Source organism: Myxocyprinus asiaticus, chromosome 4 (assembly GCF_019703515.2).
Source record: "Myxocyprinus asiaticus isolate MX2 ecotype Aquarium Trade chromosome 4, UBuf_Myxa_2, whole genome shotgun sequence".
Taxonomy (NCBI): Eukaryota; Metazoa; Chordata; class Actinopteri; order Cypriniformes; family Catostomidae; genus Myxocyprinus; species Myxocyprinus asiaticus.
Genome location: NC_059347.1, coordinates 41,160,206 through 41,175,781, shown reverse-complemented (window position 1 = coordinate 41,175,781; position 15,576 = coordinate 41,160,206). Strand labels below are relative to the sequence as shown.

Genomic DNA, 15,576 nt, shown 5'->3' with positions numbered 1-15,576 from the left:
ATTATATACTCCTCAGAATACATCAACACCATGGAAAGAACATAATGAAACAGTTATGCCAAATTTGGTAAATAAATGCTTTAACAGCATTCAATATACAGTATTACTGTAATCTCTAACAGCTGAACATGCAGGCAGGAGACTGGTATAAATGTTTGTAGAAAAAGCAACAGCATTGCCTACTGTACAGGGGTGAAATTGTTTTTTGTTTTTATTTTTTACGGTCTCTGTGTGTATAGACCTTTTGTCAGAAATTCGTCTTGCAAAATCATCACAGACTTGGTGTGAACAGGCCTTCAGCGCAGGCCAAACATTTGTCTCTCGCGGGCCGGATGTGGACCGCGGGCCACCAATTGAGGAACCCTGAACTATGTCTGACATTATGTAACTGCTGTGAGTGATCCAACCTTCTAAAAATAATAATAATTATAAAAAAAATATGTTAAAGAAAACCCTGCTGAGACTTGTGCATCTTCTAAAGTGTACTTTAGTGTAAAATATACCATCAGAAGTTTATCTAGGATGCCTAAAGTTTATATTTTCTCCAGAACAACACATGTACTGTACAGTATGTGCAATATTCCTTGCATTAAGTTACCATGTTTTTGTGACAAGTACAATTTCACAGAAAGACGGAGAGTCAATCACTACTTTTGCAAGGAATATGCAAAGAATAAAGTACTAAATAATTCATGCCATTGGGATAAAAATATATTTTTTGATCAAAATTATGCAACGTTTTATGGCAGGTAAGAAATTTTCAAAATTTGCCTGCCATTGGTGCATGTGGAAAAAGTTCATTTTGGACCCTGCAAATGCATGCACACTATGATACAGGACTCTACAGCTCAGCTAAAACTATTTGTATGTTTATTATTGACAACTGTCAGTGACTATGAATTCAGGAAGGTATTCTCAGCTTTCTGAAAACTTCCTACAGTCACATAATCATATCAGTCTGCCAAACTAGTGCATTAGAGGCCCAAGCCTTGATAACATCCCCAAACAGCTGAAGGGTTTAACAATGAAATGCACCACATATAAAATGCATTACTTGAAAGCGTTCAACATTCACTACTCTAAATTTCAACGAAACTTTCCATTCAGTGAAAGTGATTTTCATTCAAGCAGACAACTTCGAATGAGCTTTTTCCTACTCTTCAAAGTAGTGGGTCAAACATATGCATACTTGTAAACTGGCTTTTCACAGATACAGAGGACAGATGGCTATGCCATGAAAAAGGTAAACAAGTGGGCATTCACCTTTAATTTGCATGAAGAATTCCTTTGGTCCACCATTTCCAATTGCTTTCTCTCACAGCTTGCCCTTAAACAATCATCTCTCAAAACCCTAGTGCTTTGCTGATGATTGATTGACATGATTCAGTGCAGTTCATGCAGCATATGCACTGCCAAACACTTAGTACAGATGGAATGTAATTTCCAAAAGCAGCGACCAGACACATTCTGATTTCTCTATTCAGAGGTTTACGTATTCCCCATCATTTCACAGTGGAGCATTTCCTGCATGAAGACACTCCAGCGTTCTGAGACAGCAGAGATTGATCTAATATCTACAGAGGCCAGCACACAGCAACAACAGTAGACAACTTTACCAAGTCATCAGTACAAAACTGCTGTTTTCACAGTGGTAATTGCTTTTTTGGGAAACAATGGGAGAGAGATCAAACAAAGACAAATCTAAAAGGAAGAACATTTAAACAGGTAGAAAGAGGTACAACAGGGGTTGACCAGCAGCTGGTGTGCAATGCTACATTTCATATAATGTAAAATTGCTCTATTAGAGAGAGGCTTTGGACAAAGAGCAGAATTGCTATTATGTGAGGCAAAATCTCAGCCTGTCATTCAAAAACACAGTTTTAATTACACATCTCCGGAGTACTGACAAAACTTACTCTTGCTCTTTAAAGATAGTTAAAATAGTTAATCCAAAAACTGAAACTTTTGTCCCCACATTTTTGACTTTCTTTCTTCCATGGAACACAATCATACTTAACATGCAATGACAGCAGACAATGAAAATGCACAAGTGTCAATTTCTGTGGTACCTTTATGGGGGGAGGTGTCTGTTTTGAAGCTTGACAGCCCCTGGTAACTGCATGTTTTCACTGTATGGAAAAAAACAACAACTTGGGAATTCCTTAAAATACCTTACTTTGTGTTCCACAGAAGAAGAAAAAATAATATGGCATTGGAATGACTTGAGGGGTGAGTAAATTATGAAATAATTAAGTCATGTTAAAGCAGCCATTCTACATTGTTAAAATCTTGCAGTACCAAACTTGAGATCACAGTCTTTCTGTAGTAGCTCCAAACTAACGACATTTGTTACTCACACAAGTTTGTAACCACAAAGAGCAATATGGGCTGGATTCACACCAATTTCTTTATGCTTTTTGATTAATGGGACATAATCAGCACTTCTCATCACTGTCTGTTTTTAAAGAAAATAAACTTTTCTATTGGCAAATGTTTGGTTAAAAAACATTTCGTTTCATGAAAATAATGAAGCATAAGGATTAAAAATGGCAATGCATTCAGATTACATAATGTGGGATAAATATGCCAAATCAATACCAAAATACCTCAACCTTTGTGCTTAGCCTGTTTGAAGAACCAAAATAGAATCCAAGATGCAGTGCTGTATGTGTGCATGTTCTTGCAGTATGTGTTTGTCTGTGTATGTGTATGTGTATATGAGACAAACAGTGAATGGTGGCATTTGTATTCAAAACTCGAGACACATCGAGATAACAGGAGACAGATGAGAGACAAGGCACAAGCAAACGAGTAAAGAAGAAAGAAAGAGTGATGATCTAGCTCATTCGGGGTGCACACTCAGCCAATGACTACAAACTACAAACTTTCATGCTCCACAAGAAGGTAATTATAAAGAACAGTTTTAATTCCCCTGGTGCAGACTCAAACTCAGAACAGATCACTGTGATCTGAACAGATATTTCTAACCCACCAAAATGCCTTTGAGATTCTCATTCTCTGGTGGAACCATGAAACAAGCTTATGGTGTGAATAAAGCAGAATAATCACATTGTCATGTTCTAATTTTTAATTAAAAATTAAAATTAATTTAGAAATGAGTTGCACTTTCATTTATGAGTTTGTTTGTCAAGAAGAAAAAGTAACTTGGCAATTCATCTTCCTTCTAGAAGCATTTCAGCTAAAACCGAGGGTTTAGAGGGTTTGAAATTCTGTCATTTGCTCACTCTCATGTTGCTCCAAATGACTTTCTGTCAGGATCCTGTCACTTTTGTCAGTCATGTTTATCATTTGGTGACAGGATCCTGACACCCATGTTCTTTGTTTGTGTTTGAGCACATGGCTCAGTGCTTATTTCCTGGCCATGTGCTGTCTTTGTTCATGTCTCTGTGTGAGCGCACACATCTAGTTTTTTTTGAGCACATTGCTTATGATTGTGTTCAATCGCCATGTGCTCATCTGTCTTGTCATTGTTAGGAGTGAGCACATGAATTCTGTCAGATTTTGTTAGCCATGTGCTCTACTGTCTCATGTCTATGCCCCATTCCCTTGTTACCTTGTTATTAGTTAATTTGCCTCACCTGCCTTCCCTCAGTACCCTCCTTAATTCCTTCCCTATTTATGCTCCCTGTGTTCTCTGTCAGTTTGTTGTTGAGTGTTCATGTGGATGGTTCTCTGTCAAGGTTTTGTCTGTTGGTCTGTTCCTGGATCTAGTCTGTTTCCTGTTGGTTCCTGTTGTTTGGCATGGAGCCACACAAACTTTGAGGTTCCGCTCTCCAGCCCATCCTCAAGATTGTTGCTGTGGACTGTGATTTGTTTTATTTATTTTATTTATTTTTTTTATTCCCTTTGGGGTAGTTTGTTTGTTTTTGTTTTTTTATATCACTATAGCCCATTTTATTTATTCTGAGCTTGAGTCCTGCCCTTCCTGATCCAAACCTGACACTTTCTTTCTTCCATGGAACACAAAAGAAGAACATTTAAAGAATATAATAGTCGCTTTATTTCATGCAATTACAGTGAATGGAGGCTGAAACGTTCAAGCTTCAAAAAGGATGCAAAAGTGGGGGCTCCAGGGGTGGTAGCTCAGCGAGTAAAGATGCTGACTACCACCCCTGGAGTCACGAGTTCGAATCCAGGGCATACTGAGTGACTCCAGCCAGGTCTCCTATGCAACCAAATTGGCCCGGTTGCTAGGGAGGGAAGAGCCACATGGGGTAACCTCCTTGTGGTCGCTATAATGTGGTTCTCTCTCTTGGTGGGGCGCATGGTGAGTTGTGCATGGATGCCGCAGAGAATAGCATGAAGCCTCCCCACGCACTATGTCTCCGCAGTAACGTGCTCACAAGCCACGTGATAAGATGCACGGCTTGACGGTCTCAGACGAGGAGGCAACTGAGATTCATCCTCCGCCACCCGGATTGAGGCAAGTCACTATGCCTCCACGAAGACTTAGAGCGCTTTGGGAATTTGGCATTCCAAATTGGGGAGAAAAGGGGAGAAAAAAAAAGGTTGCAAAAGCACCATTAAAGTAGTCCATATTCAGAAGAATAAATACTAAGTTACTGTACTAAAGTAGAGTTTTGGAGTTCTACTTGAGTATAAAATTTTCAGTTTACTTTTTAATTCACAACATTTTGAAAATAAAATTCATACTTTCACTTTGATACATGTCATTACCCAGACCCTGTCATTACCGTTGCTCCACAAAATAGATAAATAAATCAGCCGCAATAAATAAATAAATAAATGAAGAGTTTGCGTTAAATATTTTGAAATGGTTAAAAAGGTTTGCAGAGTGAATCAGACAAATCACAAAACTGAATCAAAATGACTGAGAAGCACCCCGGAATCTAAAGAGAAGAGACTGTTCATGTAAAATGAGGTTACTATTTAGGTTAACCAAGGTGTAATATGAATGAATCAACAAGGACCAGATGTACTCATCAAAATGTTTAGCAATAATATCTACAAAACTTTGAAAACAGTTACAGGTGTATACAATTATGTTGTTTTTGTTTCACTCACTGGCCGAAACAATGGAGGTCTTTGACTTGATACTGACACTGACAAGTGTGAAATCAGCATCACGCAAAAGCAAAAGTTTTAACAAAAGAGTATAAAAAAAATTGTTAACAGAACCAGAAAACTGAACCTTTAAGAGAAATCAGAACCAGAATAGTTAAAGGTACACTGAGTAATTTTCCTCATAAAAAAGTTTTACTCCCAAAGTAATGAGTGGTTATTTAAAAATATATATATTAAATCATGAGCACACACATGAGATGAAGACCTCCATCTTATCAGTAACCTTATATAAACTGTTTTATTCTACATGGAGAGGGTCCCCTGCCTTCATGAATGCAGCCATATTAGGATCACATGACCAGCCGAATAAGGGCGCTTTCACATTAGGGAAAGGTCAGATGGAGCTTTAAAATATTGACCTTAATAATCATGTATCATTGAAACTCATCTCCAGGCACTCTCTCTCCACAATTACTATCCTTTTAGCTTGACAGTGAAAGATAATATAGGACAGGGAATGAAAACACCACAGGTTTGAGTTTGTCCGCCAAGTTTTCGACTTCACAGTGCAACTAATCCCGCCTCTCAGAGATTTTCATTGGTCAACGGATGCCTACACTAGAGTGCATTGCAGCAAAATTTGCAATTTTTTCAACTTCTGGTTGCATGACGGAGCTTCACTATTGGAAACCCTTGCGTTTTCCATCTCTCTCCTCCACTGCACTTGCAGTATTCGCTGATGCAGCGTTAACTCTAGTGTGCAGGTGCCCTAATACTCACTTAATCTCAGTAACCACCCTGTTATTGGGCACGTTCACACATGGATTGAATTAAGCATGGCTGACTGTGAATATTGAATTTCTACAGATTTTTTTTTATTATGAATAAATAAGTTTGCATTTTTAATTTGTGAAGTTAGTTAGTGTAGTTTTTTCTGTATATATTTACGCCTCGAAATTAAAGGTGTCCATTTACTCTAGTTTTTACTTTTCAATTGTGATTTTCTACAATAGCATTAGTAACCGAAAACTATTGTGTTTGAATGATGCTGCATCCACACCCCAATATTTTAGTGTAAGTCCAAGATGACATACTAAAAAAATTCTTGAATGCACCTTTAAACGCCTTACGATTCCTATCCATAGTTGTGGCTGAATTCCAGAAAGCCATCGTAGTAGGACATTTACTTACTCAATAAATCACTCACTCAGGTTCTTGAGATACTCCATTTTCTAACAAAGACTCCAGCACCCCACCATGCATCTAGGTTGGCATGTGTATAATCAGCTGTATTATTATTTATGCCATTCACTTGAACTTTTGATAGTTAAGTACATTTAATATCAGTTACTTATCAGTATTTTTCTTATAAGCCATGTTAATTTGCAGGGCTCCAGACTAAAAAAATTACTTAGGAGCCATTGGCTCCTAAATTGAAACATTAAGGAGCCAAATGGCTGTTTTTAGTTGCCAAATCACAGAATTGCTCGATAGATAGCTGTGTAGAAACAAGGTAGAAAACCAAAGAAAAGGAAGACAGCTGATATCACATTAATCTAAGGTTTAATAAACAGTATATACAGTATGGTTGCAAAGATAAGTTTGCATTCCCTTTTGTCTCATAAATGTTCACACCCCTTTAATAATTTATACAAATATAAGAGATAAAATATGTTTTTATTTAGTACTGCTCTTCAGAATCTACATTACAGAAATTACATAAAGTATAGTATGCATATAGTAGTATGTTGTATATATATATATATATATATATATATATACAGTATATATATATATGGCGCTGGAAAAATTAAGAGACCACAGCAAAATGGTCTGTTTCTTTGGATTTACATTATTTATAGGTATGTGTTTCAGTAAAATGAACATTTTTGTTTTATTCTATAAAGTACTGGCAACATTTCTCCCAAATTCCAAATAAAAATATTGTCATTTAGAGCATTTATTTGCAGAGAATGACAACTGGTCAAAATAACAAAAATGATGCAGTGTTTTCAGACCTCGAATAATGCAAAGAAAACAATACTAATACTAATGTTTTAAAATAGGAAGAGTGATGACCTGGGGGTGCTTCAGCAAGGCTGGAAATGGACAGTTTCGTCTTTGTGAAGGACGAATGAATCAAGCCACGTACAGGGTTATCCTGGAAGAAAACTTGCTTCCTTCTGCTCTGACAATGTTCCCCAACTCTGAGGATTGTTTTTTCCAGCAGGACAATGCTCCGTGCCACACAGCCAGGTCAATCAATGTGTGGATGGAGGACCACCGGATCAAGACCCTGTCATGGCCAGCCCAATCTCCAGACCTGAACCCCATTGAAAACCTCTGTAATGTGATCAAGAGGAAGATGGATGGCCAAAAGCCATCAAACAAAGCCGAGCTGCTTGAATATTTGTGCCAAAGTGGCGTAAAGTCACCCAACAGCAATGTGAAAGACTGGTATGAGACCATGCCAAGACACATGAAAGCTGTGATTGGAAATCAGGGTTATTCCACCAAATATTGATTTCTGAACACTTCCTAAGTTAAAACAAAATAGTATTGTGTTGTTAAAAAATAAATATATGAACTTGTTTTCTTTGCATTATTCGAGGTCTGAAAACACTGCATCTTTTTTGTTATTGCTGGGTTTGTTGTTGGGTGTGGTGCAGCAAGCTCGTCACAATTTCCATAAAGGTATTTTTACTTTTACTTAAGAATGACAATTGGGTACTATACTTCACTGTTCTATATTCCAAGTCTTCTGAAGTCATATAATAGCTCTGGGTAAGAAACAGTCTCAAGTATAATTTGTTATTCACTGAGAGTCTTTATATTTAGCGAGCTGTTTACTCGAGAACAGCTGCTACCAGATAAAATGGGTCAGTGAGTTGAACTTGTGAACCAACAAAGAAGTCCAATTTGTGAACATTTAGACTGTTTTTTTTATTTGTTGAAAAGATCTGATGCACAAGAATGATGCATTCATGAGTTGAACATCTCTACTTCTCTCATGAACGCGCCAAGGACAGCTTGCTAGGATGTCAAGATTTTATGTAAATTACATTTTTGATATGAGGAAGTATGAGGAAGAGAGCTCAAGTGACTCTCCAACTATCGGTTCCTCAGGCACCTGTTTGGCTTTTTAAAATCTCCATGACAGTGCACCAGATGGACTGTCTAAAAACTCCACTTCCATCAACCTCTGGCCCTCCTCTCTCAGTATCTCTCTCTCCCTCTCTCCCTCCTAGCTATGACACACACACACACACACAAAAACATCTCTCTTGCTTTGATAAATTGGACCATGTTATCCTTCACGGACCCATTCACCACTGTGCCTGTCTTTGATGATCCTTACTATTGGAAAACAAATCAGCTTTTAATTATTTTGTCCCTTATGTAACCCCAAACTCTGCCCTCACAGCATTTTTTTATGACATTTTCTATCTTTGTTTAAGTTATACAATGGCAAATGTGCAACTCAGTGGTGAAAATAGCAGCACCGTTGAGCTCTGTTTGTTACAGAAGCATCAGATTTGGAGTGGGTGCTGTTTTGAGCTAATGTACTGTTTGCTGGAAGTGAAACACATCGAGGAGAGTAGTATGGGGGATGTTAGCTATTCTCAAGACTGGGATTGTCTCAATGCTCACTGCTGATTCAAGTGAGAGAGAGAAGTAGATATAGAGAAATATCGAGGATCAAGATGAGACTTGAAATACAGAGGAGAGCAAGCAGCCATTATTTGCATTGTCAGTACAATTTGTCATTGAGAATAATTACTTAAAACTGGCAGGTCAATAAGGGTGAGACTCAAACAGAGAGTGCAGACAATCTGACTTTGCCTGCTGTACTTCCTTGTCAGAATCCCTGTAGTTCAGCACACCACTCTAAAACCCATGATAGAGTTTTCATGTTTGATCCTTTCTACCTACCCCTATGAAGAGTAATCATATTAAATTGGAGTATATTGTAAGTCCATTCAATTAGCAATTAAATGAAATAAAATAATCCCTTTTGCTGTTTTAATCCTTTGATCTACTGTTACCCAACCACTGGCACACACATCACCACCCACCAAGCTCTCTGTCTAATCAAGGCTCATTGTTGGGGCAGCTACGAGTGTGTTCTCTGACTTAAACACTGCCTGTTTAATTAACCGCTTTTATGTACAGCATTATTCAGCTCCTAATGGGAAACAAAATGGATCCAATTAATAAATGAGACAGGGATCCCAACAGGAGTGGCTCTGAACACCTCGATAAGCCTAGCACGCTAACAGGAACTATGGCAATTATCTTGGAACAATGACACTGAAAAAACTGCTGGAATTCAGCTACAGCAGGTAGGACTCAGTAAAAAAAAAAAAATCGTCTTTAAACATGTAGAGGAGTGTAATTAGTCTTCTCAAGGGTAAGTTTCCTCCTCCCCCACATGGCACGCCCACGCACCACCCACGGACCATTCACAGACCATCTAATGTACAGCCCCAATTGCGAAAAAGATGGGACAGTATGGACAATGGTAATAAAAACAAAAAAGGAGTGGTTGGTAAATTCTATTCACCCTGTTCTATATTTAAAGCACTATAACAACACATTATTTTCTGTTTTACCTCATGAATTGTTTTTTGGAAAATATACACTTATTTCAAATCAGATTATTGCAATGCACCAAAAAAGTTCGGGTCGAGTGTTAACCGCTGTGTAACATCGACATTTCTTCTAATAACAAGAAGAGTTTTTCCTTTAGTGTTGACTTTTCAACCTTTAACCAGAACAAACTGCAATGTAGGCCAGACTTTATGCCATTAATCAAAAGTCTAGCTACGTGAGACTAGTGTCCATGTGTTAAGGAGGAACTGAACACATAAAGCTAAAAGCCATGTAATGACAACTGTGATACAGTCATATCAGTATAATTCACACCTCTGCCTGCCTTACAGTAAATCATGTGCTCTTCAAAACCATAGGGGGATTTCACATCCGGCATTAGGAATCCAGCTCTGTCCCTGCCGTCTTGTTAAAAACTGAACTGCACTGTGATTCGTGCTAACAACCTGGGTCGAGACTGGTCATGCTGAGTTTAAGCTTCGTTTGAGAGCTCTCCCAAAATAACAATACTGTTTCTAAACTTTTGATGTCCAACTACATTTACCGGAAAACACGTAAAGTGACAAAAATAAACCACCCATGACTTTCTTTCTTCCACGCACCACAACAGGAGAAATTTTGAAGAATGTCAATACTGATCTTTTTCCAATGAATATTAATGGGGACTGAGGCTGTCAGTCCTATAACATTCAGTCTAACATCTCATTTTGTGTTCCAAAGAAGAAAGAAAATAATACGGGTTTGGAACAACACGAAAGATGAAAGAATTTTCTATTTTTTCGGTGAACTACCCTTTCATGTTAAAGTATCGACTAGGTATAATATTATTGTTGTGAGTGACAGAAAGCAAAAACTATTGTGGCAAGCCATTGTGTAAATGAGCTTCCATGTAAGTCAGACATTTAAAAAATGTGTTATTGTTATTTGCTTTGTGCTTTTTTTAGCTGTGGATCCAATACTGACAGGCAGACAAGATTGCAACATGATTATGATAGGCAGTACAACAAAGCAAGGGTGATACAAAAGAATGATGCGCTTCCCTCGACAGTCAAAAGTGAATTCTTAAAAAAAAAAAGCAAACATGGAATGAGTCTGCCCACACAAATAGTGAAAGAGAAAGAAAGCCAGAGAGAGCAGAGAGAAAAGTGGCTGTCTGTCATTACTATTCTCCTGCAAACTGTACAAGCTGTTATGTAACCTCTGATTTAACTCTCAAATCTAGAACTAAAATTAGAGATGATAACAGATTCCACCATGGGTGATTTTCATTTTTCATGTCTAACTGGACTTGCAATTGATAACTCCAATTTTTGGAGCTCAGCCTGAGAACAGCACCAGCTCCGCAGTGGCATTTTGATTCAGTTATCCAATTTTCTTTTTGTGATTAACATTTTTTATTGATTTATCTATTAAACAATGAAAAGCAAAACATATACAAACAGAATTAATATTTAATCCTCACAATGCCCAAATACTTAATGCCCTGTTTGGGGCACTGAAAGGCGCCCGGCTGAAAAGTCGTTACTGGACAGTACGCTGTCAGAGCCAAAGCTTCGGATTTACACCAATTGACTCTGTATCCTGAGAACATAGAAAATGAATTAATAATTCTGTGGAGGCAAGGCATAGATCTAGTGGGGTCGGAGATGAATAATAAAATATCATCAGCGTAAAGCAAAAGCTTATGCGCCACACCTCCTGCCACCACCCATGGAAAATCATCTTCCCTTCTTATCGTGGCTGCTAATGGTTCCAGGGCAAGACAGAACAATAATGGGGAAAGAGGTCAACCCTGCCGGGTGCCCCTATCCAGATTAAAATAATCTGAAATTAATCCATTTGTTTGTACCGCTGCTACTAAAGAAAACATGTCTACCCCATATCTTCCCAAATTTTTCAGCTTCCTGCAGGGAAAGATGCGTTTCTTGAAGAAACGCTATATCATATTTCTTACGTTTAAGAAGATAAATAACTTTCCTTCTTTTTATAGGGTGCCCCAGCCCATTCACATTCCACGTGGAGAGGGACAATCCACCTGTATATTAACATCTGACATTTTGACATATTAGAAAAATAGATTGTGTGTCAAAAACAATATTATAAAGACCACATTCCAACATTAGTGCAACAATCAAACCCCAAACTACCCCCCGAACCAAACAAACAGAAAAAAGTCAAACGTGCGCATTAAACCCGCGCACAACAGCGCCAACCGGCGTCCATCCCTCTAAACTCAAAAAGTCCATGTAAGCCTACGAGAGCTCCCGTGACAACTTTGCCGTCAGATTGCTCACGTCCGGTGCTTCTATACAAATTTTGTGAGACAGAATTACATAACAGAAGAAAATCTATAAAACAAACTCCAGCCAATAGGCAGAATAAACACAAAGAAAGTGTAGATTCATGCACATACTGTCCCGAAGGTGTGTTCCTCCCCAAAACAAGCTCCAGCCTCTAGCGGAACCACCACACACACACACACACACACACACACACAAATAAATAAAAATAAGAAACCGTTCAGTTTCCTCGGGCAGTCAAACTAATATTTAGTGAGCCGGCTGTTTCATAAGTGCAGGAGATGTCCTAATCCTTCCAATGTCCTGCAAAAAAATATTCCACAAAACAAACTCCATCCAATAGGAGGCACAAGTACAAAGAATGAGCAGATTCATCCACATCTGTCCCAAAGGAGTATTACTACACAAAACAAACTCCAGCCGCTTAGCGGAACCATCACAAAAAGAAACAAAAAAGGCACCCAGTTTCCTCGGACAGTCAAGTGAATGTTCAGTGAGTCAAGCTCACTCGGGAGCAACATGAAAATCACCAAATGGCTTACTCATTCCAATGGCTTTATGAAAGACATCGCTTGTTGTGGGCATGTAAATACTTTGTGGCCATCCTTAGAAATATCAGTGGAAAGGCGATCTTACGTTGATGTAAGAATTTGCAAAGTCTGGGAACAAGAAAATGTCGTGGTTCTTCCAAGAAAGCTTTCCTTTACTCCTCACCTCACGAAACACAAGATCTTTATCGGATGATCTCAGAAATTTGGCCAGAATTGATCGGGGCCTGTCTCCCTCTGCGGATCTCTGGGCGGATCTCTGTGAGCTCGCTCGATTTCCAGCTTATGGCCTGTTATATCGAGCAGACTCGGGAAGAGCTCATCAAGGAATTTCACCATATCTCAGCCTTTTTCGTTCTCAGGAATTCAAACAATTCGGACATTGTTTCTCCGATTACAATTCTCAAGGTCTTCCAACTTTTCCCAGACGCAATGCAAATCTGCCTTGGTCACTAGCGGATTAGCAGCTAATTCCCTCTCCGATGACTCCAGATAATCTATTTGTTTCTCGACGTCCCTGATTCTTGTAACCAACTCAGAGAATTTCGCCTCCATCGCCGTAATCGATCGACATATTACAGCAAGATCCTCCAAGTCCACAATGACCTTTGTCAGCATCACAGACATGCTGGACAGCTGACGTTGAATTTCTCCCACCGCACCGTCCAAATTGAGTCCCTGGTCTGCGGCCCTGTCAGAGGTATCAGCTTGAGCACATAAGTGTCTTTTAATGTCTCCAGAGCCCGAGGATTTTGAATTCTTTGACATACTGTCTTCATAGAACAGTTATGAAACATATTGTATTGAATCTCACCAGTCTATGACGCAAAAATAATAAAAAAATAGCAATGTGCGCAGAGCTCGCCGTTCACACGTCCGACCCTCGCTTGGCGTCACGCGACTCCCAGCTATCCAATTTTCTGAAATTACCCTCAGGGAATGAGGAAGGATGTGATAAAAAAAAAGTCCAAGATTAGGGCCAAGTGACAAGAATAGAGCAAATGAAAGGGTTTGGTCATGCCAGTGGCCAAAGCAGCTAAGGTTGTGGCACGGACAAAAAGCTATTGCACACCACTGTGCAATCAAATATGCAAAATAAATAAAAGATTGATTTTAGTCCTGCTAAAGCCAGTAACTGTAACTTGAACTCTGGGCCAAAGAATTGTCTGCATGGCTGTGACTCTGACACTTGACTTTGCAGGACAGCGTCAAGGGAACAGAGCTAGGGGTAAAGCAGATGGGACTGTTTGCTCTTTCTTCATTGGTAAAAGAAAGAAGAGTAAAGCATTTTAGACTGAACAGGTAAAGCTTTTGAGATTTATCAAAAATACACACAGTGATTCCCAACCTTTTTGACACCAAGGCCCCCTCGCCCCTTATGTGTTGGCCTACATATTCTGAGTAAGATTCTATGGGAGAGAGTGGGTATGGAATTAAACTTGCAGTAATGAAATGGAAAAGTTTTTTGTATAAAACTTTTTTTAAGTCATTTTGCGATCCCTTGGAAGTTTGCTGAGCCCCCCTGGTTGAGAACCACTGCACTAACACACCTCAAGCCACATGAACGTGTTAAAATGAATAGCTCTAAATGAGGACATTCCTTAAACTTCTATTGTATTTATGAAGCTAATTATAATTATTACAGTCTAACCCTAACTCAATCCCTGACCCTAACCCTAAGAAAAAAAAAAAAAAAAAAAAAACCTTTCTGCATTCTTGGTATAAAAAACAAAGCAAAACCGTTCTTTATTTTATTGTATTTTTATATCGTTTTTTCAAAAAAGGAGGTTAAGATACAGATTTAGATACATAAACATGCACAGACTAACACCGAGATCACACCTCACCTTGACAGCTTCTCCATGAGTGACTCGGTCAAACACCATGTTATTCACTTTCATAATCTGGTCTCCAACTCTCAGCCCCTCTCTCTCAGCGGATGATCCCGGCTCCACCAAAGACACATAGATCCCAACTCCATGCTCTGACCCACCCCGTATGCTGAAGCCCAGGCCTTGGTGGCTCTTGCTCCGTTTAAGTGTAACTTGCCGAATCTCATCAGAAGCTTCCTGCATCAACGCGGCGTTTGGACAAGGGCCCGCTGGAACTGTCCGCTCAGCTGTGGTGCTGAAAACGGGACCTGCTTGCACAGATCCCTGACTGGGACCGGCCTGCTCATTGAGAAAGTGCACTGACGATGCTCCAGCATGGGCATTCTGGTTGCTTATTTCTTGCGAGCACTCATGATTGACACTGCTTGCTAGCACATCCGTTTTCAGATACAGACCTTCCGACGTGTACTGGTCGAACAGCAGCTGGTCTGACCGGGGTATGACCAGGCGCAGCATGGGTAGCAGTTGGCGTTTGTTGGGCGTGTTGAGAATGACTTTGAGAGTCTGCACGAGATCGAAGACATTACGCTTAGCGTGGTAAACGTTGAGGCAGTGGATGAACTGCTCCCGTTCGAAGTCGTTGAGCAGCACGTTAAGCGCGTTGTGCAACTTCTTGACGTTAACGGATAACGCGCGGCCACCGGAGCCCAGCGAGTTTGCGCCCGACTTGAGAGAAACGCGCTCCAGATCCGTGCTCATTCTCATCCGTGCTCCTCAAAACCACAGTGGGATTTCACATCAGGCATTAGGAATCCAGCTCTGTCCCTGCCGACTTGTTAAAAACTGAACAGCACTGCGATTCGCGCTTACAACCTGGCCCGTGACTGGTTATGCTGAGTTCAAGCTTCGTTTGAGAGCTCTCTCAAAATAACAATACTGTTTCTAAACTTTTGACGCCCAACTACATTTACCGGAAAACACGTAAAGTGACCAAATTAACCCACCGCGAGCAATTCTGGCCACTCTGAATGCTAAATAGGCTATACAGCGCAAAAAGTCCACTGTTTTTCCAGAGACAAACAAAGCCCCCCGTAACGAATTAAGTCCCGCGAGGACTGGATGTCCATACCAGTGATTTTAATCCTTCTGTTAACACATTGAGCGAGGAAAAACAACGGGTGACACGCCTCCTGTGATGAGAGAAAGAGAAACCCACAAGCTCGAGCGTTTCAAGTTTGG

The 15,576-nt window shown here is 39.6% G+C and overlaps 1 protein-coding gene across 2 annotated transcripts in view; it reads right to left on the bottom strand.

Annotated features, from left to right (window-relative positions):
• The window catches only part of LOC127440107 (whirlin-like), a 126,337-nt gene extending 110,761 nt beyond the window's left edge, over positions 1-15,576 (bottom strand). For both annotated transcript variants that reach the window (XM_051696505.1, XM_051696506.1), the window contains exon 1: positions 14,353-15,576. In XM_051696505.1, the coding sequence (XP_051552465.1) occupies positions 14,353-15,102 (750 nt within the window). In that variant the 5' untranslated portion in view covers positions 15,103-15,576. The remainder of the gene's footprint in view (positions 1-14,352) is intronic.